Genomic DNA, 22,107 nt, shown 5'->3' on the forward strand with positions numbered 1-22,107 from the left:
AGTAATCTAGCAGAAAAGCTAGTTTACTTTTGGAGTTGGGCAAGAAAAAGAAAAAATATTGGTCATATCAGATGTCTGTGGGAAGGCCAGAATATCCTTAAAGCTGGAAAGTTCTGGAACAGCCCAGAGTGTTACTGTTTCTCTTACTCTGTAAATGATATCTGAAAAATGGTGCACACAGGGCTCTTGGATCCATTGATGAAACTTTGCTGTCCTGTGTCTGGTAGAAAAGTTTAGTCTTTCCTGAGCCTGTGGTAACATGTTCAGGAAATGTCAAAACAAAGAAGGGAGTGTGGGACTGATACCTGGCACCAGGTATACCCAGAACAGCTAACCAGGAGAGTGTGTTCTGGAAAAGATCACCCAGTCCTTCCCTTGGCTTAGGTCCCAGGTGTCAGTATTGACATTGAAATAGCTGGATGTGGAATTTTTTAAAATAACTTATTAGTGTGTTCAAAGGCGTTAGATTCTGCTTTGTAGTGTTGTTTTGAATCTAAACACTTTATACATTTTTTAAACTTACCATTATGTTCTGAGAATGCCAGTTCTGTGGAGATGAGAGAGAGGTAGATGCCTATCAACTGGTAAATATTGGACCGTATTTAACAAGAGGACTTTCAAATACAATCCAAGCTTCTTCTGTTCTCTGTGCTAAAAACTGATCATTGACCTCACTGTTTTAATATTTTCTTTATGAATGAGAAGGCCCAACTAATTTTACCTATGGATCTTTGTTTGTTTTTTAATTTTTAAAAAATGTTTATTTATTTTTTAGAGGGAGAGAAAGAGTATTAGCAGGGAAAAGACAGAGAGAGGGAGACACAGAATGCAAAGCATGCTGTAGGCTCTAGGCTCTAGGCTCAGCACAGAGCCCAGTGTGGGGCTTGAACTCATGAACTGCGAGATCATGACCTGAGCCAAAGTCAGACACTTAACCAACTGAGCTTCCCAGGTGCCCCTTTTTAAAAAAATTTTTTAATGTTTATTTTTGAAAGAGGGGGACAGAGGCTCTGTGCTGACAACAGAGGGCCCAATGTGGGGCCCAGACTCACAACCATGAGATCATGATCTGAGCTGAAGTCGGATACTCCACTAACTGAGCCACCCAGGCGCCCCGGATCTTTTCTTGATTATTTAATGTCTTGATTGCCAAAATGTATTAAAATCTGTCCATGTTGAAAATTCTGCATCCTTTCACTTTTATTTACTTGGTCCAGCTCATGAGTTTTTCTGTCCTTTCTTAAAACTCTATAGGGGCGCCTGGGTGGCGCAGTCGGTTAAGCGTCCGACTTCAGCCAGGTCACGATCTCACAGTCTGTGAGTTCGAGCCCCGCGTCAGGCTCTGGGCTGATGGCTCGGAGCCTGGAGCCTGTTTCCGATTCTGTGTCTCCCTCTCTCTCTGCTCCTCCCCGTTCATGCTCTGTCTCTCTCTGTCCCAAAAATAAATTAAAAAAACGTTGAAAAAAAAAAAAAAACTCTATAAACATTTTATTTTATTTTATTTTATTTTATTTTATTTTATTTTATTTATTTTATTTTATTTTATTTTATTTTATTTATTGTATTTATTTATTTTTTAAATTTAAGTTTATTTATTTATTTTGAGAGAGAGAGAGAGAGAGCAGGGTACAGGCAGAGAAAAAGAGAGAGAGAATCCCAAGCTGGCTCCACACTGTCAAGCACAGAGCCAAACGTGGGGCTCAAACCCACAAACTATGAGGTCATGACCGGAGCCGAAGTTGGACGCTTAATCAACTGAGCCACCCGGACACCCCTGCCTTTTCTTATTTTAGACAGAAGTCTGAGTGTCACTGAGCATAAGCAGTGACTTTCCTTAGAATTCTGAGCCTCCATACCCGCACTGTTATCCTGTCTGCCCACCCTCTTGACAGGCAGTTTTTGGTTGCATTTCCTGTGCAGTGAGACTCTCAGACCATCTAGTGTTTGTTTTTCTCAGGTATCCACATAACCACCCCCCACCAATAGCACTTGGTGTTTTATGAGCACAGTAGACTTCATTTTGTATGATGCTTTATCCCTATCTCCGGTGCTATTCAGATTTCTTAATTTTATTTTGTGTCCTGAGTGAAATTGCAGAAGGCTAATCTTATGTGGGGGAACACAAAAGATACTATGCTAGACTCATTTCTGACTCCTTCCCCATGACACTGTTGGCTTCTAGGAAACTCGTCAGTGCCTTGCACCAGCTCATGCCCTGGTGCTTATTATTTGGCTGTTTATTCTCTGTACAGTCAGGATTGGACTGGTTTTTTAAGTTTTTCAGTTCTTGTGACCTTGAGGAGATTTTGTAAAGAATCTGCAGGGTGGTTGGTCTTCTAGGTGGGTGAGAATTGTGATTGGTCATTTATTAATTTGAAATATCAACTTAGGTTCTTAGAGACTACTTTAACTTTTCAAAACTTAGAAGCTACCTCTCATCTCCTTTTTGGGAAATGAACTCTTGAAATACTGCTTTAATTAATTCTACTTTTTCAAACAAGCAGCGTGCCTGATAATTTCCTCTGTTCCATAATTCTCTCTAGGAGTGATTATGGGCTATTTTATATTTGATTTGTCGGCTTTTATGCTGTGTTCCTTTTTTGCCTTCTTGCCCATTTAGTAATGTTTCTGAAATTCATTGCCTAATCTTAAGTTGTTTCTTGCTGTTTTATTTACATATATGAGTTACAGCGTGGTTGCATTTTATGGAAGGAATATGTTCTCAAAGACCTCCCGTAATGAATTTTCTGGCAGTGGATTGGTCTTTCTGTTTCCTGGTAAAAGGAGTGGCTGATGCCATGTGACGGTGGTATAAACATGATTTACAGTTCACTTCATTCTATCAGCTCTGACATTAGCTAGTCTTTTCTTCTTAATACTTTATTAAAACATAGTTTACGTACAGTAAAATGAATAAATCTTAACTTAGATTTGTTCTCTGCACAACTCAGACTTTTTTTTTTTTAATTTTTTTTTTAACGTCATTTATTTTTGAGACAGAGAGAGACAGAGCATGAACGGGGGAGGGTCAGAGAGAGGGAGACACAGAATCTGAAGCAGGCTCCAGACTCCGAGCCATCAGCCCAGAGCCTGACGCGGGGCTCGAACTCACGGACCGCGAGATCGTGACCCGAGCTGAAGTCGGACGCTTAACCGACTGAGCCACCCAGGCGCCCCTACTCAGACTTTTTTTTTTTTTTTTTTTTAATTTTATTTATTTATTTTTGGGACAGAGAGAGACAGAGCACGAACGGGGGAGGGGCAGAGAGAGAAAGGGAGACACAGAATCGGAAACAGGCTCCAGGCTCCGAGCCATCAGCCCAGAGCCTGACGCGGGGCTCGAACTCACGGACCGCGAGATCGTGACCTGGCTGAAGTCGGACGCTTAACCGACTGCGCCACCCAGGCGCCCCCCTACTCAGACTTTTTAAACTGTGTATACACCCATGTGATTATCACCCAGATCAAGAAACAAAATACTTGTCACCTCAGAAAGTTCCCTCATGCCCTTTCATGTCAATACCACTCCCCACCGAGGTAACCACCTTCTGACTTCTAAGAGACTTGAGATTCATCTTGGTCTGTTTGAGATTCATCTGTGCGGTTGCATTTATCAGGGGTTTATTCCTTTTCGTTGCTGTAACTGTTCCGTAATGTGAATATACTACTTTTTTTTTTTAACCTATTCTAATGTTGATGAATACTTGGGTTATTTCTGCTTTGAATATAGTTGCAGTCAACATTCTTATGTGAGTTTGTTTGTGGACATATCACTCATTTCTTACTTAAGACCTACCATGTCAACTTTAAGAAATATTCTAGGGGCGCCTAGCTGGCTCGGTCAGTAGGGCATGCAAGTCTTGATCTTGGGGTTGTAAGTTTGAGCCCCACAATGAGTGTAGAGATTACTTTTTAAAAACCTTAAAAAAAAAATAAGACATACTCTAGATACAGTGAGTATCCCAGAGAGTTCTCTATTCACTTAATCCTGCTCTAAGTAGAAAGATCTGATGATATAACTAAGTATTATAGAGATTTGGGGGAGGAAAGACTGCTTGGCTAATAATTAAAGGTACTGCTCATAATTAGGGCCTCCCTACCTAAAATGATGGGAGGAATGTGTTGTGAGAAGGAAGGAGACTGGTTAGTAATAACATTAAGAGCTTGGTTTTTGTGCCAGGCAAACACAGGTTTGCATCAGATCTCTGTTGCTTAGTAACCGGTGACCGTAAACAGGTTATGTAACATCTCGTTTGCCTCACCTTTAGAATAGAGATGGTGATATCTACCTTTCGTAGTTTTTGTTCAGATTACATGCAATACAGTATTCAGATGGAGGGAGATGTAGAATCTGATTAAGTTCAGTTTGTATATATACAGAAGTACTAGCTAGGGAGTGGAGAGTGGTCAGAAGTTATCCTCAAGTTCCCAAAGCTTGAAAAGGGATTGCCTTCATCCCTTTGTTTATTCATTTTCATGCCTTTATTTATTGAATGTTTATGCCCAGTGCTGTCCAAGCTGTGGCAGATACAGGAGTGAACAAGACGCAGGTCTGTTTGGGGGGAAGACAGCCCATAAACAAATCAGTCAATACAAAGAAAATCTAATGCACTAGGAAGAAAATTAACTGGTGATGCAAGAGAGTAGACGGAGGTGTTTAAAGTAAGTTATAAACTATATCGATCCAGGACTTCTGTATGGATGGATAGATTGTTAAAGGAAATCTGATTCATGAAGAGAAAAGTAGCAAACTAATGAATTTGGATTCTGTTCACAATTTGTTACAGTTTATTTTTAAGGCCAATTGCATGTTTTTATTAAGATGATGTGCTTTTGATTAAAACGCCTATGAAGTATCTTAAATATTTTTCTGTTTTCATAGAAGGAAGGCACCCAGCGCTCAGCACTTCCATGTACTAATCTCTGTGAAGAAGGCATAGGATGTTACTTAGCCAACTACTTTCAGTTCTTTGCAATATGTTGCTATATTAGCTCCTTCCCGATCCCTGGACCCGTTCCTAGTTAATCTATATGAGCTGGTGATTTCTCCTTGTCTCCTCTAGCCATTTGCAATCTAGAACAACCTGGGTCTGTGGTGGTCTCAGGACAGGTGAATGAGAGCAGAGCCTTGGGGTTCCCCTAGGAAAGGAAGGAACTCTTCCTGTTTGTTTATAAAGTTCAGATGCTGGGATTTTTCCAGAATACATACTTTTCTGAGGTGGGTATACGTTATCTCCTACTGGAGAGAAGAGTGGGAAAATGTGCATAGCACAAGTCTGGGTAAAACCTCAGTCTTCCAGGGGAGAGAATATATAGATTATACCATATTTCAGTCTGGCTCTCTCCTGCCTGACTAGGATTTCCCTGTTTTGACACCAGGCCAGAAACTTTATGACTAGCAACATTGTTTTTACTTCTAAACAGAGCCACTTCAAAGAGTACCCACTCTCCTACCCCCATTAGAACTGCAATTAACAAGTTATCTGATTAAACTGACTGTGGACCTCCTCTCTTCCAGGAGAAATTGGATCAAAAGACCACTTGAAATGGTAACAAGGAACTATTATTGGTTTTCATGCTGTTAATTTTTAGCTGATAAGTACTGCCCTATTCATCAAGTGGCCTTTCTCATGGGTTTATTTAGAAGTGAAAACAATGCCAATATGGAATTTCTTTTTTTTTTTTTTTTTTTTTAACGCCTGTGGTATATGCAGTCATACAGGATCTAAACTTTTGTCATGCCCATTACAAAAGTTCCTCTTGTTTTGGATGTTCCTCTTGCTTTGGATGACCCAAGGAGCGATGTTTTTAAAGATGTAGGTATAATTATAATAATGAAAATGTATGCCCTGAAAGCCCAAGATCCAGACAAGCTTTTGTCTTGATATTAGTGAGTTGTTTTGATATCAATCAGTAACTTTCTGGCCATGTTACAACTGAAGAATAAAATAGGAAAAGGAAAAAAAAAAAAAAAAAAAAAAGGCAGTGTAAGGGAGACACCCAGAAAAGTGTTTGCCCTCAGCCCTGCTGAGTTTACTGAGCCCTGCTGAGCCACTTCTTATCCCACCTCATGAGGAATCTATAACCATTTGGTTTCCAGGATTGGATTTAGTTCAGCATTTTCATAAGAAACAGTTCCTGTCCTTTAGGATAGTATAATCTTATTGGGAGAGTCTAAATGGATAATTTCAACACAATGTGCTAAATTCTGGGATCGGGGTTGATACAGTACCCTTCCCCCTCCAGGAGGCTCTTTAGCCTAGTGTGGGAAGGGATGTGCTGGCAGAGGTCCCAAAGAAGGCCATGCCTGTGCAGAAGAATTTAGTACCGTGTTCTTTGTGAGTAACTGAAGTCTCTATTTTAGACTGAGTTTAAATAGCATACTTGACTAGAACCAAGTTCTGGAAAGCAGCATAGGGATTCTGTAGAGACTTTACCAAAGAGCAACTTTGTATTTGTTTCCTACTTTGTTTCTGTCAAATAAGCTCCATATACTTGTATCTTCTGAGGGCATCTCTGTAAATGCAAAGACTTCTTGTAGTTACTATTGGCCACATTGATGGTAAATTGGAAATGTTTTCATTATCGGGGAGAGACTGATTGCGTTCCAGACAGAACCCCTGTGGTCTTTCCTGGAGAACATTTTGAACAGTTAGTCTTCTAGGTGTTTACAGCCCAAGATGGACTTCACACTCAGGGATTGTAAAATGTTCTTCTCAGTTTTCCTTTTGTCTCTCCATTCCTCAAACAATAAAACCGTGAAACATGGCTTTTCTTGTTTCCATGACAGAGTATTACCTATAAAACCAACAGTTTAGAGATATAAGCAGTTAAATTATAACTCCAGTAGTTTTTCTTTAAGGAATTTCTCCCCTCCTAAGTTATCAATGCCAGCCTGTCCTCTCCTGCCCTCTAGGTTTTCTAATTCAGATGCTAATATGGTGTTCTGGGAAATGCCTCTCCAAATTATTCTTTTCCTGACCTCTGAACTCTTGCTATCAAGGTCAGTTACTTCACACACTACCATAATGACAGCTCTATCAAGCCAAAGGGTTGGTCGGCTTCCCAAGACCCAGCTTGGATTCTGTCAGCAAAATGCATCTCCCCTACCCACTATGCACACACCAGCTCAAGGCTCCTGGCTACCACAGAGAAGAAGTAGCCACACAAAAGAGACTGAGCCATATGGTTGTTGGTCAGTCTGGTCTGTCTGGTCTTGATTTGCCCTTGAGGCCAGTTCCATCCTGCAGATGGAGCTTCTTTGGAGCTACCCTGAGGAAGCGAGCGTTTGCGAAGAGTGGCTAGAATGGGGTGGGACTGTGACCTGAAACCTCAGCGGTTACTCTTTAATGTCCCCTTTGGCATCGTTACTGTAAAAGATTTGAAAGCGTCCTAGGGAAAACTTTTTGATTGCCAGATAAGAACCAGTTCAGAGTGGCTCAGTCAGGTAAGCGTCTGACTCTTTCTTGGTTTAGGCTTAGGTCATGATCTCGTGGTTCGCGAGTTCAAGCCCTGATTCCGGCTCTGTGCTTACAGCGCGGAACCTACTTGGGATTCTTTGTCTCTCTCCCTCTCTCTGTCCCTCCCCTGCGCATGCATGTGCTTGCTTGCTCTCTCTGAGAAATAAATAAACATTTTTTAAAAATCTGCAAAACAAAACATTATATTTTTGGAAGAGAGCGCAGGGGAGGGGCAGAGAGAATCCCAAGCAGGCTCTGCACTGTCAGCACAGAGCCCAGCACGGGGCATGATTTCATGTTCATGGGAGTGAGCCATGTGTAGGGTTCTGCGCTGAGCATGGAGCCTGTTTAGGATTCTCTCTCCCTCTGCCCCTCTCCCCCATTTGTGCGCAGACGCGTGCACATGTGTGCTCTGTGTCTCAAATAAAAAATAATAATTAAATAATTTAAAAAAGAACCACATGGTACAACATTCTGGAATTCCATGAGCAAAGTAAAGATTTTGCCTAGTACTTCTCTTCTGGATTTATCAGTATGCTCATGAATCCCATGGTTAAATTTTTCATGCTCATAGTTGTTTTCAGACTTTACCTCCCGGAAGTCCCTAATTCCTAGTCTTAAATCTTCTGTTTTCAGAGTCATGGAGAACTATTAGCGGCTCACCTATGTCGCTATGAGTAAGTCTTAAAGTGATTTGCCTGAAAGCCAGTAGACAGAACGTGGCTTTTTTTCCTTTTATTTATTTTCCAAAGTGTAACTTCAGTGACATAGAGACGAGAACGACTGGAGAATATTTGTATACTGAAAATGTGAGTGTTCTTTTCAGCACCCCCATGAGCAAAGCATTTGTCAAGGAAAGCCCACCTTGGACCCTTGTCCTTACTCTGTTCACCATAATGAAGGGTTCCATATGGTCATATACTGAGTATGCTTAGAAAAAATTCTGCATATAGTCCACATTAATGTCATTTTGGAGCACTATTTAAAGGCTCACTCAACGATGGTTTAACTCTACAACATGGTTCTCTAAGTCTGGTCCCCAAACACGAGCATCACCTGGAAGCTTTGTTAGAAATGTAAGTTCTAGGCCCCCACCCCGTACCCACTAAACGGGAAGCGCGGAGTGCAGCCCACAGTCTGCATTGTCACAAGTCCTCCACCTATTAGCAGAAGCTGGAGTTTGAGAACTAACGTTCCAGGGGAATGGTGGCTGTTGTTTAGACCATTGTAATAACATCCCAATAATATTAACAAAGACTGATCATGGTATAGAGATGTCGAAATAACTTTCTAGTCACGCATGAAATATAGGCATCCCTAACTAAAACCAGTCCTTGTTTTGTCTTGCACCCGCAGTAGAGCTGCTCTTCTAGCCCTTGGTTCTGTGCGAGTAGAAACTCCAGTTGTGGGAAAGTGGCAAAGAAACCAAACCAGAATTTGGAACTGCGTCACCATTTTACCATCTTTGCAAAAGTAAACAAGAATGCCTTGCACTGTCTTCCGCACGTGAGATTTCCTGATTTCGTAGGAACCTTGGGAAACATCTGAACTAATGAGCGATTTTAGGGAATATTAGTTCTGTGTGTAGGGTGCCTCTCTGATTATCCAGTTTCTCACAGCTGCCTTTCTGGCTCGTGCCTCGTTCAGAGATGTGCTCCACTGATCATGTCTGCTGTGTGATTAGGAGACCTTTGGTGTGTTTGGGGAATGAAGCCTATGAGGCTAACCGTCGGCTCTGGGGGAACAGGCCCAGGTAACATGTCCCTCCAAGTTTGCTGGTGGGCACATTTGGTCCTGTGGTGCTCGATGAGAACCTGCACGGGAGTGACACCCTTTCTCCCTTTACTTTCGTGATACAACGATTTTAGAGTCTGTCTGGAGGCTCAGTAGCCTCATTATGTTGAAGGTAGGCCAAGAAACGTCCTAATGAGTATAAAACTTTCATGTATAAGTTTTCTTGAGGGCAGGGGATTTATTTCATCATATGTCCCCATGATGATGATGCGCCTTTTAACTGTGGAGGGTCTGTCTGCAAGTGTCAGAGTACCTTATACCAGACCGGATTCCCAGTGAATCAGTCTGTGGTGTGGTAGGCAGGTGTGTGTTAATAAAAATTTATTGGGGCGCCTGGGTGGCTCAGTTAGTTCAGCATCTGACTTCGGCTCAGGTCATGATCTCACAGCTCATGAGTTTGAGCCCTTCATCGGGCTCTGGGCTGACAGCATGGAGCCTGCTTGGGATTCTCTCTTCCTGTCTCTCTGCCCCTCCCTGGCTCACATTCTCTCCCTCCCTCCCTCCCCCCCCCCCCCCGCCTCAAAAATAAATGAACATTAAAAAAAAAAAAAAGAAATGATAAAATTAGGGACTTTTTAGAGAGGCTTCACACTGTTGATTTTTAAGTAACAAGAATTTGGGTCGCCTGGGTGGCTCAGTCGGTTGAGCGTCCGACTTTGGCTCAGGTCATGTTCTCACAGCTCGTGAGTTCAAGCCCTGCATCGGGCTCTGTGCTGACAGCTCAGAGCCTGGAGCCTGCTTCGGATTCTGTGACTCCTCTCTCTGCCCCTCTGCCTCTCACACTCTGTCTCTCTCTGTCCCTCTCTCAAAAATAAATAAACATTAAAAAAACAAAAAAAAAATAGTAAAGTAACAAGAGTTTAAAAGTATTCAATTTGCAACAAATGCAAACATTATATGCATAATTGGGGTCGCAGAAAATTTGATACACCAGTATCTTTGACCTCTCCTTGGTGAACAATTTTATGTAGAGGTTGTATGTTGAATTCTCTGCCTGCCCTCCCCTGCTGCTTCATTTGTTTTCTTATGGTAATTTTTTCCCACTTCCAAATTTAGGTGGAGGAACACAGTTAATTAACTTTAAGTGTGACCCTACTTTAGTTGGCTCAAAATGTTAAGATGCTGAAATTAAAGTGTGTATTTGTGACATGAAACAGGCCTTGGAAATACTGGATGAGGGAGTTCTCCCACTCCTTGGGATAGGAAGTAGAGGGAAGGATTTTGGCTTTCGAAAAGGTCAAGATATTTGTGTGAAATCATTTTGGAAAGTCCTTACCTAAGATAATCCATAAGGATTGAGTTGTCATTGTCACCGGCCCCAGTTTACTTTTCCTTGGAAAGTCCCGAGGACAAAATAAAGGGTCCTGTAATAGAGGCAGGGTGTGACCCAGAGCCTTGTGGAGAAAAAGAGGTCCTAAGAATAGCCTTCTGTTCAATTTACTAACCTCTCATCGACTCTATCTCTGTGGCCTACCTAATTAATTAAGACTTAGGAAAGTGCTTTTTCAGCTTTGAAACACTCCCACCTTTTGTGGTATCTGACTTGTTTATGGCATCTACTCAGAAGGAATGTCTCCGTATGCATGAAGAGCAGTTTAATACAATGGCCAAGAATGAGTTTTAAATCCAGACTAAACGGATCAGAATCCTGGCTTCACCACTTATTAGTTCTATGACCTTGGGTAAACTATTTATATGAGCTGTGCCTCTGTATTCTCATCTGTAAAATGGGAATAAAACTAGGAGTTTGGGGGAAGAATTAAATTAGCTTATATATGCAAAGCACTTAGGTGCCTAGCATATGATACATGCTTAATAAATATTAGTCATTATCATTAGTTGTAATTGCAATTTCTCTTAACAATCAAGTCGCCTGGGGCACCTGGGTGGCTCAGTCAGTTAAGCCTCTGACTCTTGATTTCCGCTCAGGTCGTGGTCTCATTCATAATGGGTCTGCTGACAGCCTGCTTGGGATTCTCTTTCTCTCTCTGTCCTTCCTGCTTGATCTCTCACTCTCTCCTGTGTGCGTGTGTTTTCTCAAAATAAATAAATAAACTTTTAAAAAAAGTAGGAAAAAGTCAAGTTACCCATCCATTCCTACCATCCCCATAGCCCCTAAAACATGGACACGCTGTCACTTGGTGCTTTCAGTTTCCGCCTAATAAAGCATGGGCGTTGATTGTTCTAAGACAAATAAAGAGCCACCGAATTTTGTTTAAGGTTTATTTATTTTTGAGAGAGTGCGAGCAGGGGAGGTACAGAAAGAGAGGGGGACAGAGGAGCTGAAGCTGGCTCCGTGCTGACAGCAGAGAACCTGATGCAGGGCTCAAACTCACACATCGTTAGATCATGACCTGAGCCACCCACGTGCCCCCAGAGCCGCATGATTTTTAATTACCACATACTGTTTTTTTTATATGGATGTTTCTTGGTCTACTTTAACACTTCAAATGAGCATCCTTGTATCTATTTCTTTTTTCATTTTGCCCAGCTATCATTAGATTAATCCTTAGAAATGGAATTACTGATTGAAGTATATGCTTTCAATACTGATTGAAAGTATATGCACTTAAAATTTTTTGATATAAATTTGATACAAATGTTCAACTAAAAGTTCTGTTTGGGGGCGCCTGGCTGGCTCAGTCAGTTGAGCATCTGACTCTTGATTTCAGCTCAGGTCATGATCCCAGGGTTGTGGGATCAAGCCCTGTGTTGGACTCCTTGCTGGCCATGGTGCCTGCTTGAGATTCTCTCTCCTTCTCTCCCTCTCCCCTGCTTTCTCTCTCTCAAGAAATAAAATAAATTCTGTTCAGTGGTTTCCGTGTCTTTTAACTTAATTAATTAATTTTTTTAAAGTAAGCTCTAGTGGGGCGCCTGGGTGGCGCAGTCGGTTAAGCGTCCGACTTCAGCCAGGTCACGATCTCGCGGTCCATGAGTTCGAGCCCCGCGTCAGGCTCTGGGCTGATGGCTCGGAGCCTGGAGCCTGTTTCCGATTCTGTGTCTCCCTCTCTCTCTGCCCCTCCCCCGTTCATGCTCTGTCTCTCTCTGTCCCAAAAATAAATAAAAAAAAAAAACGTTGAAAAAAAAAAATTAAAAAAAAAAATAAAGTAAGCTCTAGGCCCAACACGGGACTTCACCTTACAACCCTGAGATCAGTAGTCCATGTGCTCCTCCGATGGAGCCAGCCAGGTGCCCCTGATTGTTTCCATGTCTTGCTGTTTGGGGAACCCTGGGTCTGCTGCCTCATTGTATTCTTTTAAGCTTTTATTTAATTTCCGGTTAGTTAACATACAGTGTAGTATTGGTTTCAGGACTAGAACCCAAGTGATTCATCACTTACATAGAACACCCAGTGCTCATCCCAACAGGTGCCTTCCTTAATACCCATCACCCATTTAGCCCATTCCCCCCAGCAACCCTCAGTTCTCTGTATTTGACTGTCTTAAGGTTTGCCTCTTTCTCTGTTTTTATCTTATTTTTCCTTCCCTTCCTCTGTGTTCATCTGCTGTGTTTCTTAAATTCCGCATATGAGTGAAATCATATGATGCTTTCTCTGACTTATTTCGCTTAGCAAATAATACACTCTGGTTCCATCCACGTTGTTGCAAATGGCAAGATTTCATTCATTTTGATCACCAGGTACTATTCCAGTGTGTGTGTGTGTGTGTGTGTGTGTACACACACACACACACACACACACACACACCCATATCTTCTTTATTTGTCATTCTCTTACTGACTTATTTTGCTTAGCATAATACTCTCTAGCTCCATCCATTTCATTGCAAACGGTGCTGCTTTACTTTATACACTTGATATTAAAAGCCAGGATTTCCAGTATTTCAAATCCAAACCCAGATTTTAGTCTGGTAGGTTTTTTAAGCTTTTCCCAACTTTTTCATAGTATTTACGAGTTCCAAGGTAAGGGTAAGAACTTGAAGCTTTGTTTGATATTTCACAAATTAAATAATTTGGGGATAATACTAACATTTTAACTAGACCATTGTATTAGTTAGGTTTTCTCGTTGGTCTAGGAGGCTTCCTCCCGGGAAGGCAAAAAGTTTACCCCAGAAATCGCAAGACTCTGTGAAGGACAATAGCCCCCTTAGTCATGATACCTGGGGGGTAGGAGGGTAGCAAGAGCCAACTCATGCAATACCTCAGCCAGTATGACCTCAGTCAGTGCTGCCGATTGACAGGAGAATCATTCCTAGAGAAGACTCATTTCTGTGGTCAGATCCTGTCTGGATTGGTGTCTGTTCTGTTGGAAAAATATTCAGAATAGCTGATGCCACATTGTACTCTGAGATGCCCACTCCATATTCTGAGAATCGGTACCTTCTCATTCCATGGTAAGTTACTCTTAAGTTGGATCCCAAGAAGACCATCACTTACTCCGCTTTTGCAACCTTGAGACTTTGTCATCAACACCGTGTCCCCAAAAACCCTTTGCTGAAGGGGAAGGCACCTCTGTCTCCCGGAATGGGAGCACCTCCGCTGCCGTGAGGTTAATACACTGTTGAGATTCCTTCTGCCGATGATTTTTGTCTTTTTTAAGGGACCCTGCAGCTTTAACATTTTTTTTTTCTTGAGTATTAGTAGTGACTGACACCTGGGTACATATGTACATATTTACGTATGTATTGAGACAAATTTCTTTGGTCTTAAGCAAACTAAAGCAAACTTACTCTGGCATGCAGAGTAAGAGGTTGGGAGAACTAGCAGTTGTTACATAAATGCAGAAAGGGCTCTGAAAAATCATGCTCCTGTGTGACATTTGTTATAAGTAAGGTTTTCTAGCATAAGCCACATTTCTGTTCTTCCAAAATTTGGTCAGCAAAGCTCACAGATCCAGCCCGGAGGGCCTTCATAGCCACTCTTGGTACCGCGGCCTACATCTTCACTGAATGTCTTCACACTGCGCCTGAAATTTCGCCCCCATTTGCGCTAGCGAAGCCCACAGTTAGAGGCCTAGAGGCCACTATGCTAACAAATGAGAACTGCGTGCCTCCCTTTTTTACCTGTGTTGGGTAACAGCAGTTATTTTATTTTTTAAGTTGCGTCCAGGAACTAGCCTGTATATATACTCCTTGATCTGTTATTTTCTTTCCTTTGTTATGTCTATTAAGCTTATTAAAGGGATGGGCAGGAGAGTCAACATTTATTGAGCACCTACTAGGTGCCAGGCACTGTGCTGTGTGCTTCAGATGTATTACTTAATACTCAAAACAGCCTTATGAGATAGGTACTCTCATCCCTCATTTCAGGTAAGCAAACTAAGTAACTTTCCTCTAATTCAGGTTTTTCTGTTTTCATTATAAAAGACGTATAAATTGATAGTGATATTGTAATAGTCGATGTAGCTATTGGTGGTAGCTACACTTGTGTTGAACTTAGCATAGTGTATAAACTTGTGGAATCACTATGTTGTAACATTGTGTGTCAACTATACTAAAAAAAATGTATAAATTGGTGATGGTTTTCTGTCAGACCTGCAAACCAGTTTTGTCTCTGCCTTTCCCTTAAGTTTTATGGTCTTGGTTCCCCTTTTGTGACTCTTCCAGGGAATGGTCATATATAGACAACCTCCCTACAGCTTGTGAGACCCTGAATCCTGACGATGGTGTTATTGACTTTCCTAGGGTCCTATCCTTCCCCTAAAGCTGGGGCAACTCTGGTCGTGTACAAGGACCTGCTGGTGCTGTTTGGTGGCTGGACGCGGCCAAGCCCTTATCCCCTACACCAACCAGAGAGATTCTTTGATGAAATACATACTTACTCACCCTCTAAAAACTGGTAAGCCACAAAGATAAGATTCTTCCAATCTGGAATAAAAGATTTTAGATAAATGGATTCCTGGGGTGCCTGGGTGGCTCCGTCAGTTAAGCGTCTGACTCTTGATTTTGGCTCAGGTCATGATCTTGCCATCCTGACATCAAGCTCTCCTTGGGCTCCACTCTGGGTTCCTCACTGGGCATGGAGCCTGCTTAGGATTCTCTTTCTCCTTCTGCCCCTCCGCTGCTTGTGCTCACTCTCTCTCTCTCTCAAAATAAATTAAAAAAATATATATATATATATATATATACACACACACACACACACACACACACACACATATGCATATTTATATATACATACATATATGAATAAATGAATCTTTTCTGTGACCAGGAATCTCTTTGAGACTTTGGTAAAAGCTATGGACTCTTTTCCAGGAAAAAAAATTACATATGCATAGATTTTGCTGACAGTTTCAGAGAGTGTACAGGACCCCCTTAAAACCTAAAGCTAAGGGGTGTCTGGCTGACTCAATCAGTAGAGCACGCGACTCTTGATCTCCAGGTCGTGAGTTCAGGCTGGTGGAACTTGGGTGTAGAGCTTACGTTTTTAAAAGATTGTTGTTGTTGTTGTTAAGTTTAGAGAAAAAGGTTAAAATTTTTTTCAAAGAAAAAGAAACCAAAGCTATGAACCTTTATTCCCAAGAGAAAAAGTGGAAGAGATTTTATCCTCTTCCTAGAGAAATGAATGTGCCAGTTGGAGAATAGTTCTGGCTGCTAATTCCCCAGGTGTGCTGTGGATTCAGATGATTCATTGTTCCTTCTGTGTCCCCAAGACTGACTCCTGACTCTTTTTCCTTTGTTCTTGGAACAGACTACTTAGTACAGGGCTCAGTAGTTGTAGCTGATCGGGACTGTAGAGGGAAGAAGAGGTGATGCTCCTTTCGCACACTAGCCTGGAGCGGCGGAGAGCCGTGGTGGCTTCCCTGGCCCTCTCTCCACTCTACCTCCAAGCCATACACACTGAGAACTGGAAAGTGAATATAGCTTTAGCAGGTTTATAAGAAGGACATAAATACCTTCCGCCACCCTCCATTTATTATCCTACCAGTGTCTCTACTGAAGGTGATAGAATCGTCGCGTCAAGTGGATACTGACTTACTGCTGCCACCTGAAACACATACGACCAGGTGGTGCTGACTTCTTGGCTTCTTTCTGTCTTTTTATATTAGGTGGAACTGCATTGTGACAACCCATGGGCCACCTCCCATGGCTGGCCATTCCTCCTGTGTGATAGATGATAAAATGATTGTCTTTGGTGGCTCCTTAGGATCCCGGCAAATGTAAGTATATTTGGTTTGCTGACTATCAACCTGCAGGTAAATACTCCTGGGAATAACAGGTCAGAAGAGTGAACTAGTCAGGTTAGTATTCCTGAGCATGGTTCTAATTAATCCAACCACGGGTTGCTTCCTAGCATTCCAGTTGTTGATCCCCTCATCATAGAGCAATACATTGGAAACCTTCCTCCATAAAGTCAGAGCTGTGTAGGATCTTCTTATTTGGTATGTGGTTCATTCAGTGGGATCAAATTCTGCGATAGCCTCCACCTTGTCTGTTTCTACCTGTGCTTACGGAAGGCTACTGTCCGAGAAGCACAGGGTGCTTTTACCTGCTCTCCTTTGTGAGCCAGCCTGTGCCCTTTTGGGCTTTAGAGGAGAGAGCTAGATTGACAGGACAGGTGAAAATGGTTCCTTCTCCAGACAGGATGGGTTGGGGGCGGGGGGTAGGAGCAAGAAATCTATCAGGTCTGATACACCCACTGTCCTCATCATCTCTGGCCATGACTCAGCAGCTCAGGCCAACGTCAAGTAGTGGTCATTTTCCCTGTGCTCTGAAAGGCAGGTTGATGGGCTGTCAGCAGTAAAACCATTCCAGACCCAACCCCGTTCCCTGTCAGGCAGCATACCCCACATCTTCCTGTTTTAAAACAGTTGAGACACCGTGAGCTGCCCTTCAGCTGAGACAGTTTAGGGCTTTACGGTATTAGAGTTCTTATTCCGTGTTCCTCTATGTGAATAAACGACCTTAGCGAAATGACTGTAAAATAGAGACTGCCTTCCAGGAGGCTGTCCTTGCCGTACTGGTCCCTTGGGGGTTGGAGATGCCAGTTTGTCCTCGATAAAACTGCAAATCTCATTAGCCGTGGTGAAATTAATTTGTATAGCCAGAATTGACAAATCTTTATCTCCTAGACAATGATAGAGCTACTTTTTGCATCAGTTTTTTTCTCTTCCTTGTGGCTTTTGCTTTTGAAAGACTGTATCTTGACCAGTAGCTGTTGCCAATTAAACTTCCAACGAAAATTCGTTCTTACTTTAGATACTAGTATGTCGCTGTAGGTTTGACTCAAAAGAGGACTTACGGGTCAGTGGGAAGAACAGAGGTTTGAAGTTCTTGAGGTGGGTTCCAGGGAAAGAAGGGGAAGAAAAAAATAATTTAAGATGGCATCAGCATGGCACTTTGCTAGGCATCTTTATAAATGTGACTTCAAGGGGCACCTGGCCGGCTCAGTTGGTAGAGCATGCAACTTTTGATCTCAGGGTTGTGAGCTCAGGCCCCATGTTCAGCATGGAGCCTACTTAAAAATAATAATAAATAAAATACCAATGTAACTTCATTTATATCAGCCCTGGGGTCCCTGGTGGCTCCTGACTCCTTCATTCTCCTGTCCTTATCTTATAGGAGCAACGATGTCTGGGTCCTTGACCTCGAGCAGTGGGCGTGGTCCAAGCCGAACATCTCCGGCCCCAGTCCTCATCCTCGAGGTGGCCAATCTCAGGTGCTCAGGAATTAAAATAACTATTCAGCAAACACTGTAGCATCTTCCTGTTAGGATGGGAAAGGGAGGAGGGAGTCAGGTAAGATGCCAACATGCATAAGCCAAAGAGACTTTGTCGTTCTTTTTTGCTGGTATTTATTTTTCAACTTCTAATGGGTTGTATTAATTTTTAGTGGCTTTATATTATGCCTCTCCCCAAAGCATTTACTTTGCTATTTCATTTCTCAAGAGAACCCTGCATTTTATGTGGTTGGTACGCTCATTTTAATGTTTGATCAACAAAGGATATATCCATTCAGGTGAATCATCAGTAATTTGCCCCCAGAGATCAGAATTGACATGGTTTGGGGAGACTGGAGAGCTTATGATGACTAGAATACTCTCATTTGGGATCTGGGTAGGCTGTTTTCATATACCACTGATGCATAGGAGGTCAGGTGCCTGTGTCTTTGTGGTTTTATTTTAAATGTCTTCCTCTCCCCAGATTGTCATAGATGATGCAACTATCTTAATCCTTGGAGGGTGTGGCGGTCCCAACGCTGTGAGTATTGCTGGTGTGGCATATTCCGATGCACACGTTGCTAAGTGTTCGAAACTTGTTTCCCTGTGTCACCTTGTAAGCAGTTATAAGACCATTTCCACATTTGTATTTAGAGAATATGTTTTCACTTTGGGTATATATATAACCTTTGTATTTTCTGGCTGAGATCTGCTTTTTGTTTTTGTTTTTTGGAGGGGGAGAGGTACTTTTAATCAGAGATGTTCGTCTCTTAAATATTTGTATATTCTCCCTACTCCTACTTCCTCTTTAGGCTGTAATGCTGCTGTCATGTTTTCTAGGAGGAGTGGACAGAAAAACAGTTTACGTGGAATTTATTTAAGAATGCAGATTCAGAATGTTATGGATATGTATTATTTACGCCACCTACCCATGCGCTGTACCACAGGCAAAATTTAGAACCACTTAAAATTCATTCGTAGGTCACAAGCACAGTTTCATATTTCCAGGCCAGTGGTGGTATATGAATAAATGAAGGGGCATGAATGAATGGCTAACCAAAAATTTTGCTCTTCTGAAGAGCCCACACACTCTCTAGACCAAACAGCATGGCTTTGAGATTCCAACTATGTGTGTATGTTTTGTAACCTATACCACACCTGAGCCCTCCCGTCGGTCCTTCTCTTACAGCTCTTCAAGGATGCTTGGTTGTTGCACATGCATTCAGGCCCCTGGGCCTGGCAGCCACTCAAGGTAGAAAATGAAGATCATGGGGCTCCAGAACTGTGGTGCCATCCAGCTTGCCGGGTGAGCAGAGGACTGACAGGCCAGTGAGAGAGGACGTCCTAACTGTAGGGCCAAATTAGCTCGTCAGACTTCTAAGCAAATTTGTATAGAAATGAAAAATACCTTGATGTCATAAAAGAAGTGGGCATTGACCATAACTCCTTGAGCATTGCTCATATATGAACCTTTAGATGAGAAACCTGTGTGGGCCCCACTGATCCTTTTTTTTTTTTTCTTTTAAGTGTATTTATTTATGTAATCTCAACACCCAACGTGGGGCTCGAACTCACAACCTCAAGATCAAGAGTAGCACATTCTCCTGACTGACCTAGCCAGGCGCTCCCCACCCCACCCCATATACCCCACTGATCCTTTTAGTGCTAGCTTTTTAAGCATCTCTTTGTCTATGAACCTTTCTTCGGGGTCCCCAAACCAAAAGTGATTCCTCCCTCCACCCCTCCCCTGTCCTGTACATACAACTCTAATGGTAGCACCTGTCACGCTCCAGCAAAAATTATCCCCATGTTTATCTCCCCTTCTAGCCTAGGAGGCAGACTCCATTATGTTCATCTCGGTGTCTCAGGTACCTACAAAATGCCTGGCCTCCCCAGATGCTCATGATCAAATGTTTGCCCTTTAGACGAATGATCAGAACTGAGCACAGGTCTTTTGTCTTCCAGGTGGGGCAGTGCGTGGTGGTCTTCAGTCAGGCTCCTAGCGGGAGAGCCCCACTCAGCCCAAGTTTGAACTCTCGCCCATCACCTATCAGCGCCACTCCTCCAGCCCTGGTTCCCGAAACCCGAGAGTACCGCTCTCAGTCTCCAGTAAGGAGTATGGATGAAGCTCCTTGTGTTAACGGCCGCTGGGGAACACTGAGGCCCAGAGCTCAAAGGCAGACCCCCTCAAGTTCCCGGGAAGGGAGCCTGTCCCCAGCCAGAGGAGATGGCTCCCCCATCCTCAATGGTGGGAATTTGTCTCCAGGAACAGCAGTGATTGGTGGCTCTTCCTTGGACAGCCCTGTGCAGGCCGTGTCTCCTAGCACTCCATCTACCACTGACGGATATGACCTCAAAATGGGACTTTCTTTGGCCCCCCGACGAGGGTCACTACCAGATCAGAAAGATCTGAGGTTAGGATCGATAGATCTGAATTGGGATCTGAAACCCACTTCGACCAGCAATCATATGGATGGTGTGGACAACAGGACAGTCGGGGGAAGCACGAGACACCCTCCCGAACAGACGAATGGTGTGCATACCCCACCACACGTGGCCAGTGCCCTTGCAGGGGCTGTCTCCCCAGGTGCCCTGCGTCGGAGCCTAGAAGCCATCAAAGCAATGTCATCCAAAGGCCCCTCAGCATCCACAGCACTAAGTCCTCCTCTGGGGTCTTCTCCAGGCTCCCCCGGGAGCCAGAACCTGAGCAGTGGAGAAACAGTGCCCGTCCCTCGCCCAGGGCCTGCCCAAGGGGATGGGCATTCCTTACCTCCCATTGCCCGCCGCCTGGGCCACCACCCTCCGCAGTCCCTGAATGTTGGCAAACCTTTGTACCAGAGTATGAACTGCAAGCCCATGCAGATGTACGTGCTAGACATTAAAGACACCAAGGAGAAGGGGCGGGTCAAATGGAAAGTATTTAATAGCAGTTCTGTGGTCGGACCTCCTGAAACCAGCCTGCACACAGTGGTACAAGGCAGGGGCGAACTCATCATATTTGGAGGACTCATGGACAAGAAACAGAATGTGAAGTACTATCCAAAAACAAACGCCTTGTACTTTGTGCGAGCAAAGAGATAATATGTTCTAAACCCCCTTCCCTTTCTGTGGCTTTTAATTTTCCAGTGTGCAAGCATTTGGACTGCGAATTGGGAAAACAAAGGACAGAATTACCCCATAATTACCCCAAACCCCCAGTTCCCAACCTCACTCACTGCAGGCTGGGGTCAAACCTCCATTACGAAAAAAATTATATATAAATATATAAATATATATTATATAGCCAACTCTGTTTACAGAGAGGGAGAGGTCTCCGTCCTGGTTCAGATCAAATTGTTGCTGTGTTTTAGCAGAGGCTCGGCTGCCTTTTTCTACATTGCTGGTAACTAGACCAAGAATTTAGGGAACAGACTAATGTCAGAACTTAACCTAAGGCAACTGAAGAGCCCCCATAAGTCCTTACGTGGCCTTCTTGGAGTTAGAGAAAGAAAGAGTGTGTGTAAGGTGCACAGGTGGAGGCTCCAGACCCACGAGCTCCAGGAGCTGGCAGGGGAAAAGGAGCCTGTAGAGAACTGTTCCTCCCTTCCCTTGAAAACCACAGAGGACCCGAGCGGTAATGCCCTCTGCCTGGCCCCGTTCTGCCCTCGTGACTGAGGAAAGTTACCCAGCCGGGAATTCTTGTCCACATGTGTGTGCCAGGATCACCGTGAGACGATGTTTATGCAGACACGCCTGTCTACCTAGTGTCCGCTGGTCTTTTGCGTGCTCCCTCTGTGTCTCAGAAAAAACATTTTGGTGTCTGATTTTGGAATTTTCTGACAATCGTATTTGATTGCAAGTTGCCAAAAACCACATTTGTTCCCTTAAAACTTGATCCTCAGAGGCTGCCTTTTTCTTTTCTTTTTTTTTGGGGGGGGGGGGGGGGGGGCGGGACATATGTGGATTTTTTTTTTTTTTAAGCCCTAAAAGCTTTCTCATTTTCTGTTTCTTTTACAAAGCTAAGGGGCCCAGGGAAAATCTCTTAGAGATATTTCTTTTCTGGAACCCTTTCTCTGGTATCACTTAGGAGGCTGGTAGGGAATTCCAAGATGCCAGTATCATGAGAAGTCCTTGAAGCATCAAAAAATACTGTTTTTTCCCTTTGGGGCTTGTTTTTACTTCCAGAGCACATGGGGCCCACCCGTCCGTATTCATGCAATGTGGAAATTGATCCTGGAAGGAAATCCTAGTAATA

The 22,107-nt window shown here is 43.2% G+C and overlaps 1 protein-coding gene across 2 annotated transcripts in view; it reads left to right on the forward strand.

The window, feature by feature from the left end:
- Positions 1-21,753, forward strand: part of FBXO42 (F-box protein 42) — a 96,608-nt gene extending 74,855 nt beyond the window's left edge. For both annotated transcript variants that reach the window (XM_058718944.1, XM_058718945.1), the window contains 6 exons: positions 14,897-15,050; positions 16,264-16,374; positions 17,777-17,873; positions 18,358-18,414; positions 19,063-19,179; positions 19,839-21,753. In XM_058718944.1, coding sequence (XP_058574927.1) covers positions 14,897-15,050; positions 16,264-16,374; positions 17,777-17,873; positions 18,358-18,414; positions 19,063-19,179; positions 19,839-20,954 — 1,652 coding nt within the window. In that variant the 3' untranslated portion in view covers positions 20,955-21,753. The remainder of the gene's footprint in view (positions 1-14,896; positions 15,051-16,263; positions 16,375-17,776; positions 17,874-18,357; positions 18,415-19,062; positions 19,180-19,838) is intronic.
- Positions 21,754-22,107: the final 354 nt, after the last annotated feature.

This window comes from Neofelis nebulosa, chromosome 2 (assembly GCF_028018385.1).
Source record: "Neofelis nebulosa isolate mNeoNeb1 chromosome 2, mNeoNeb1.pri, whole genome shotgun sequence".
In the NCBI taxonomy this organism is placed as follows: domain Eukaryota; kingdom Metazoa; phylum Chordata; class Mammalia; order Carnivora; family Felidae; genus Neofelis; species Neofelis nebulosa.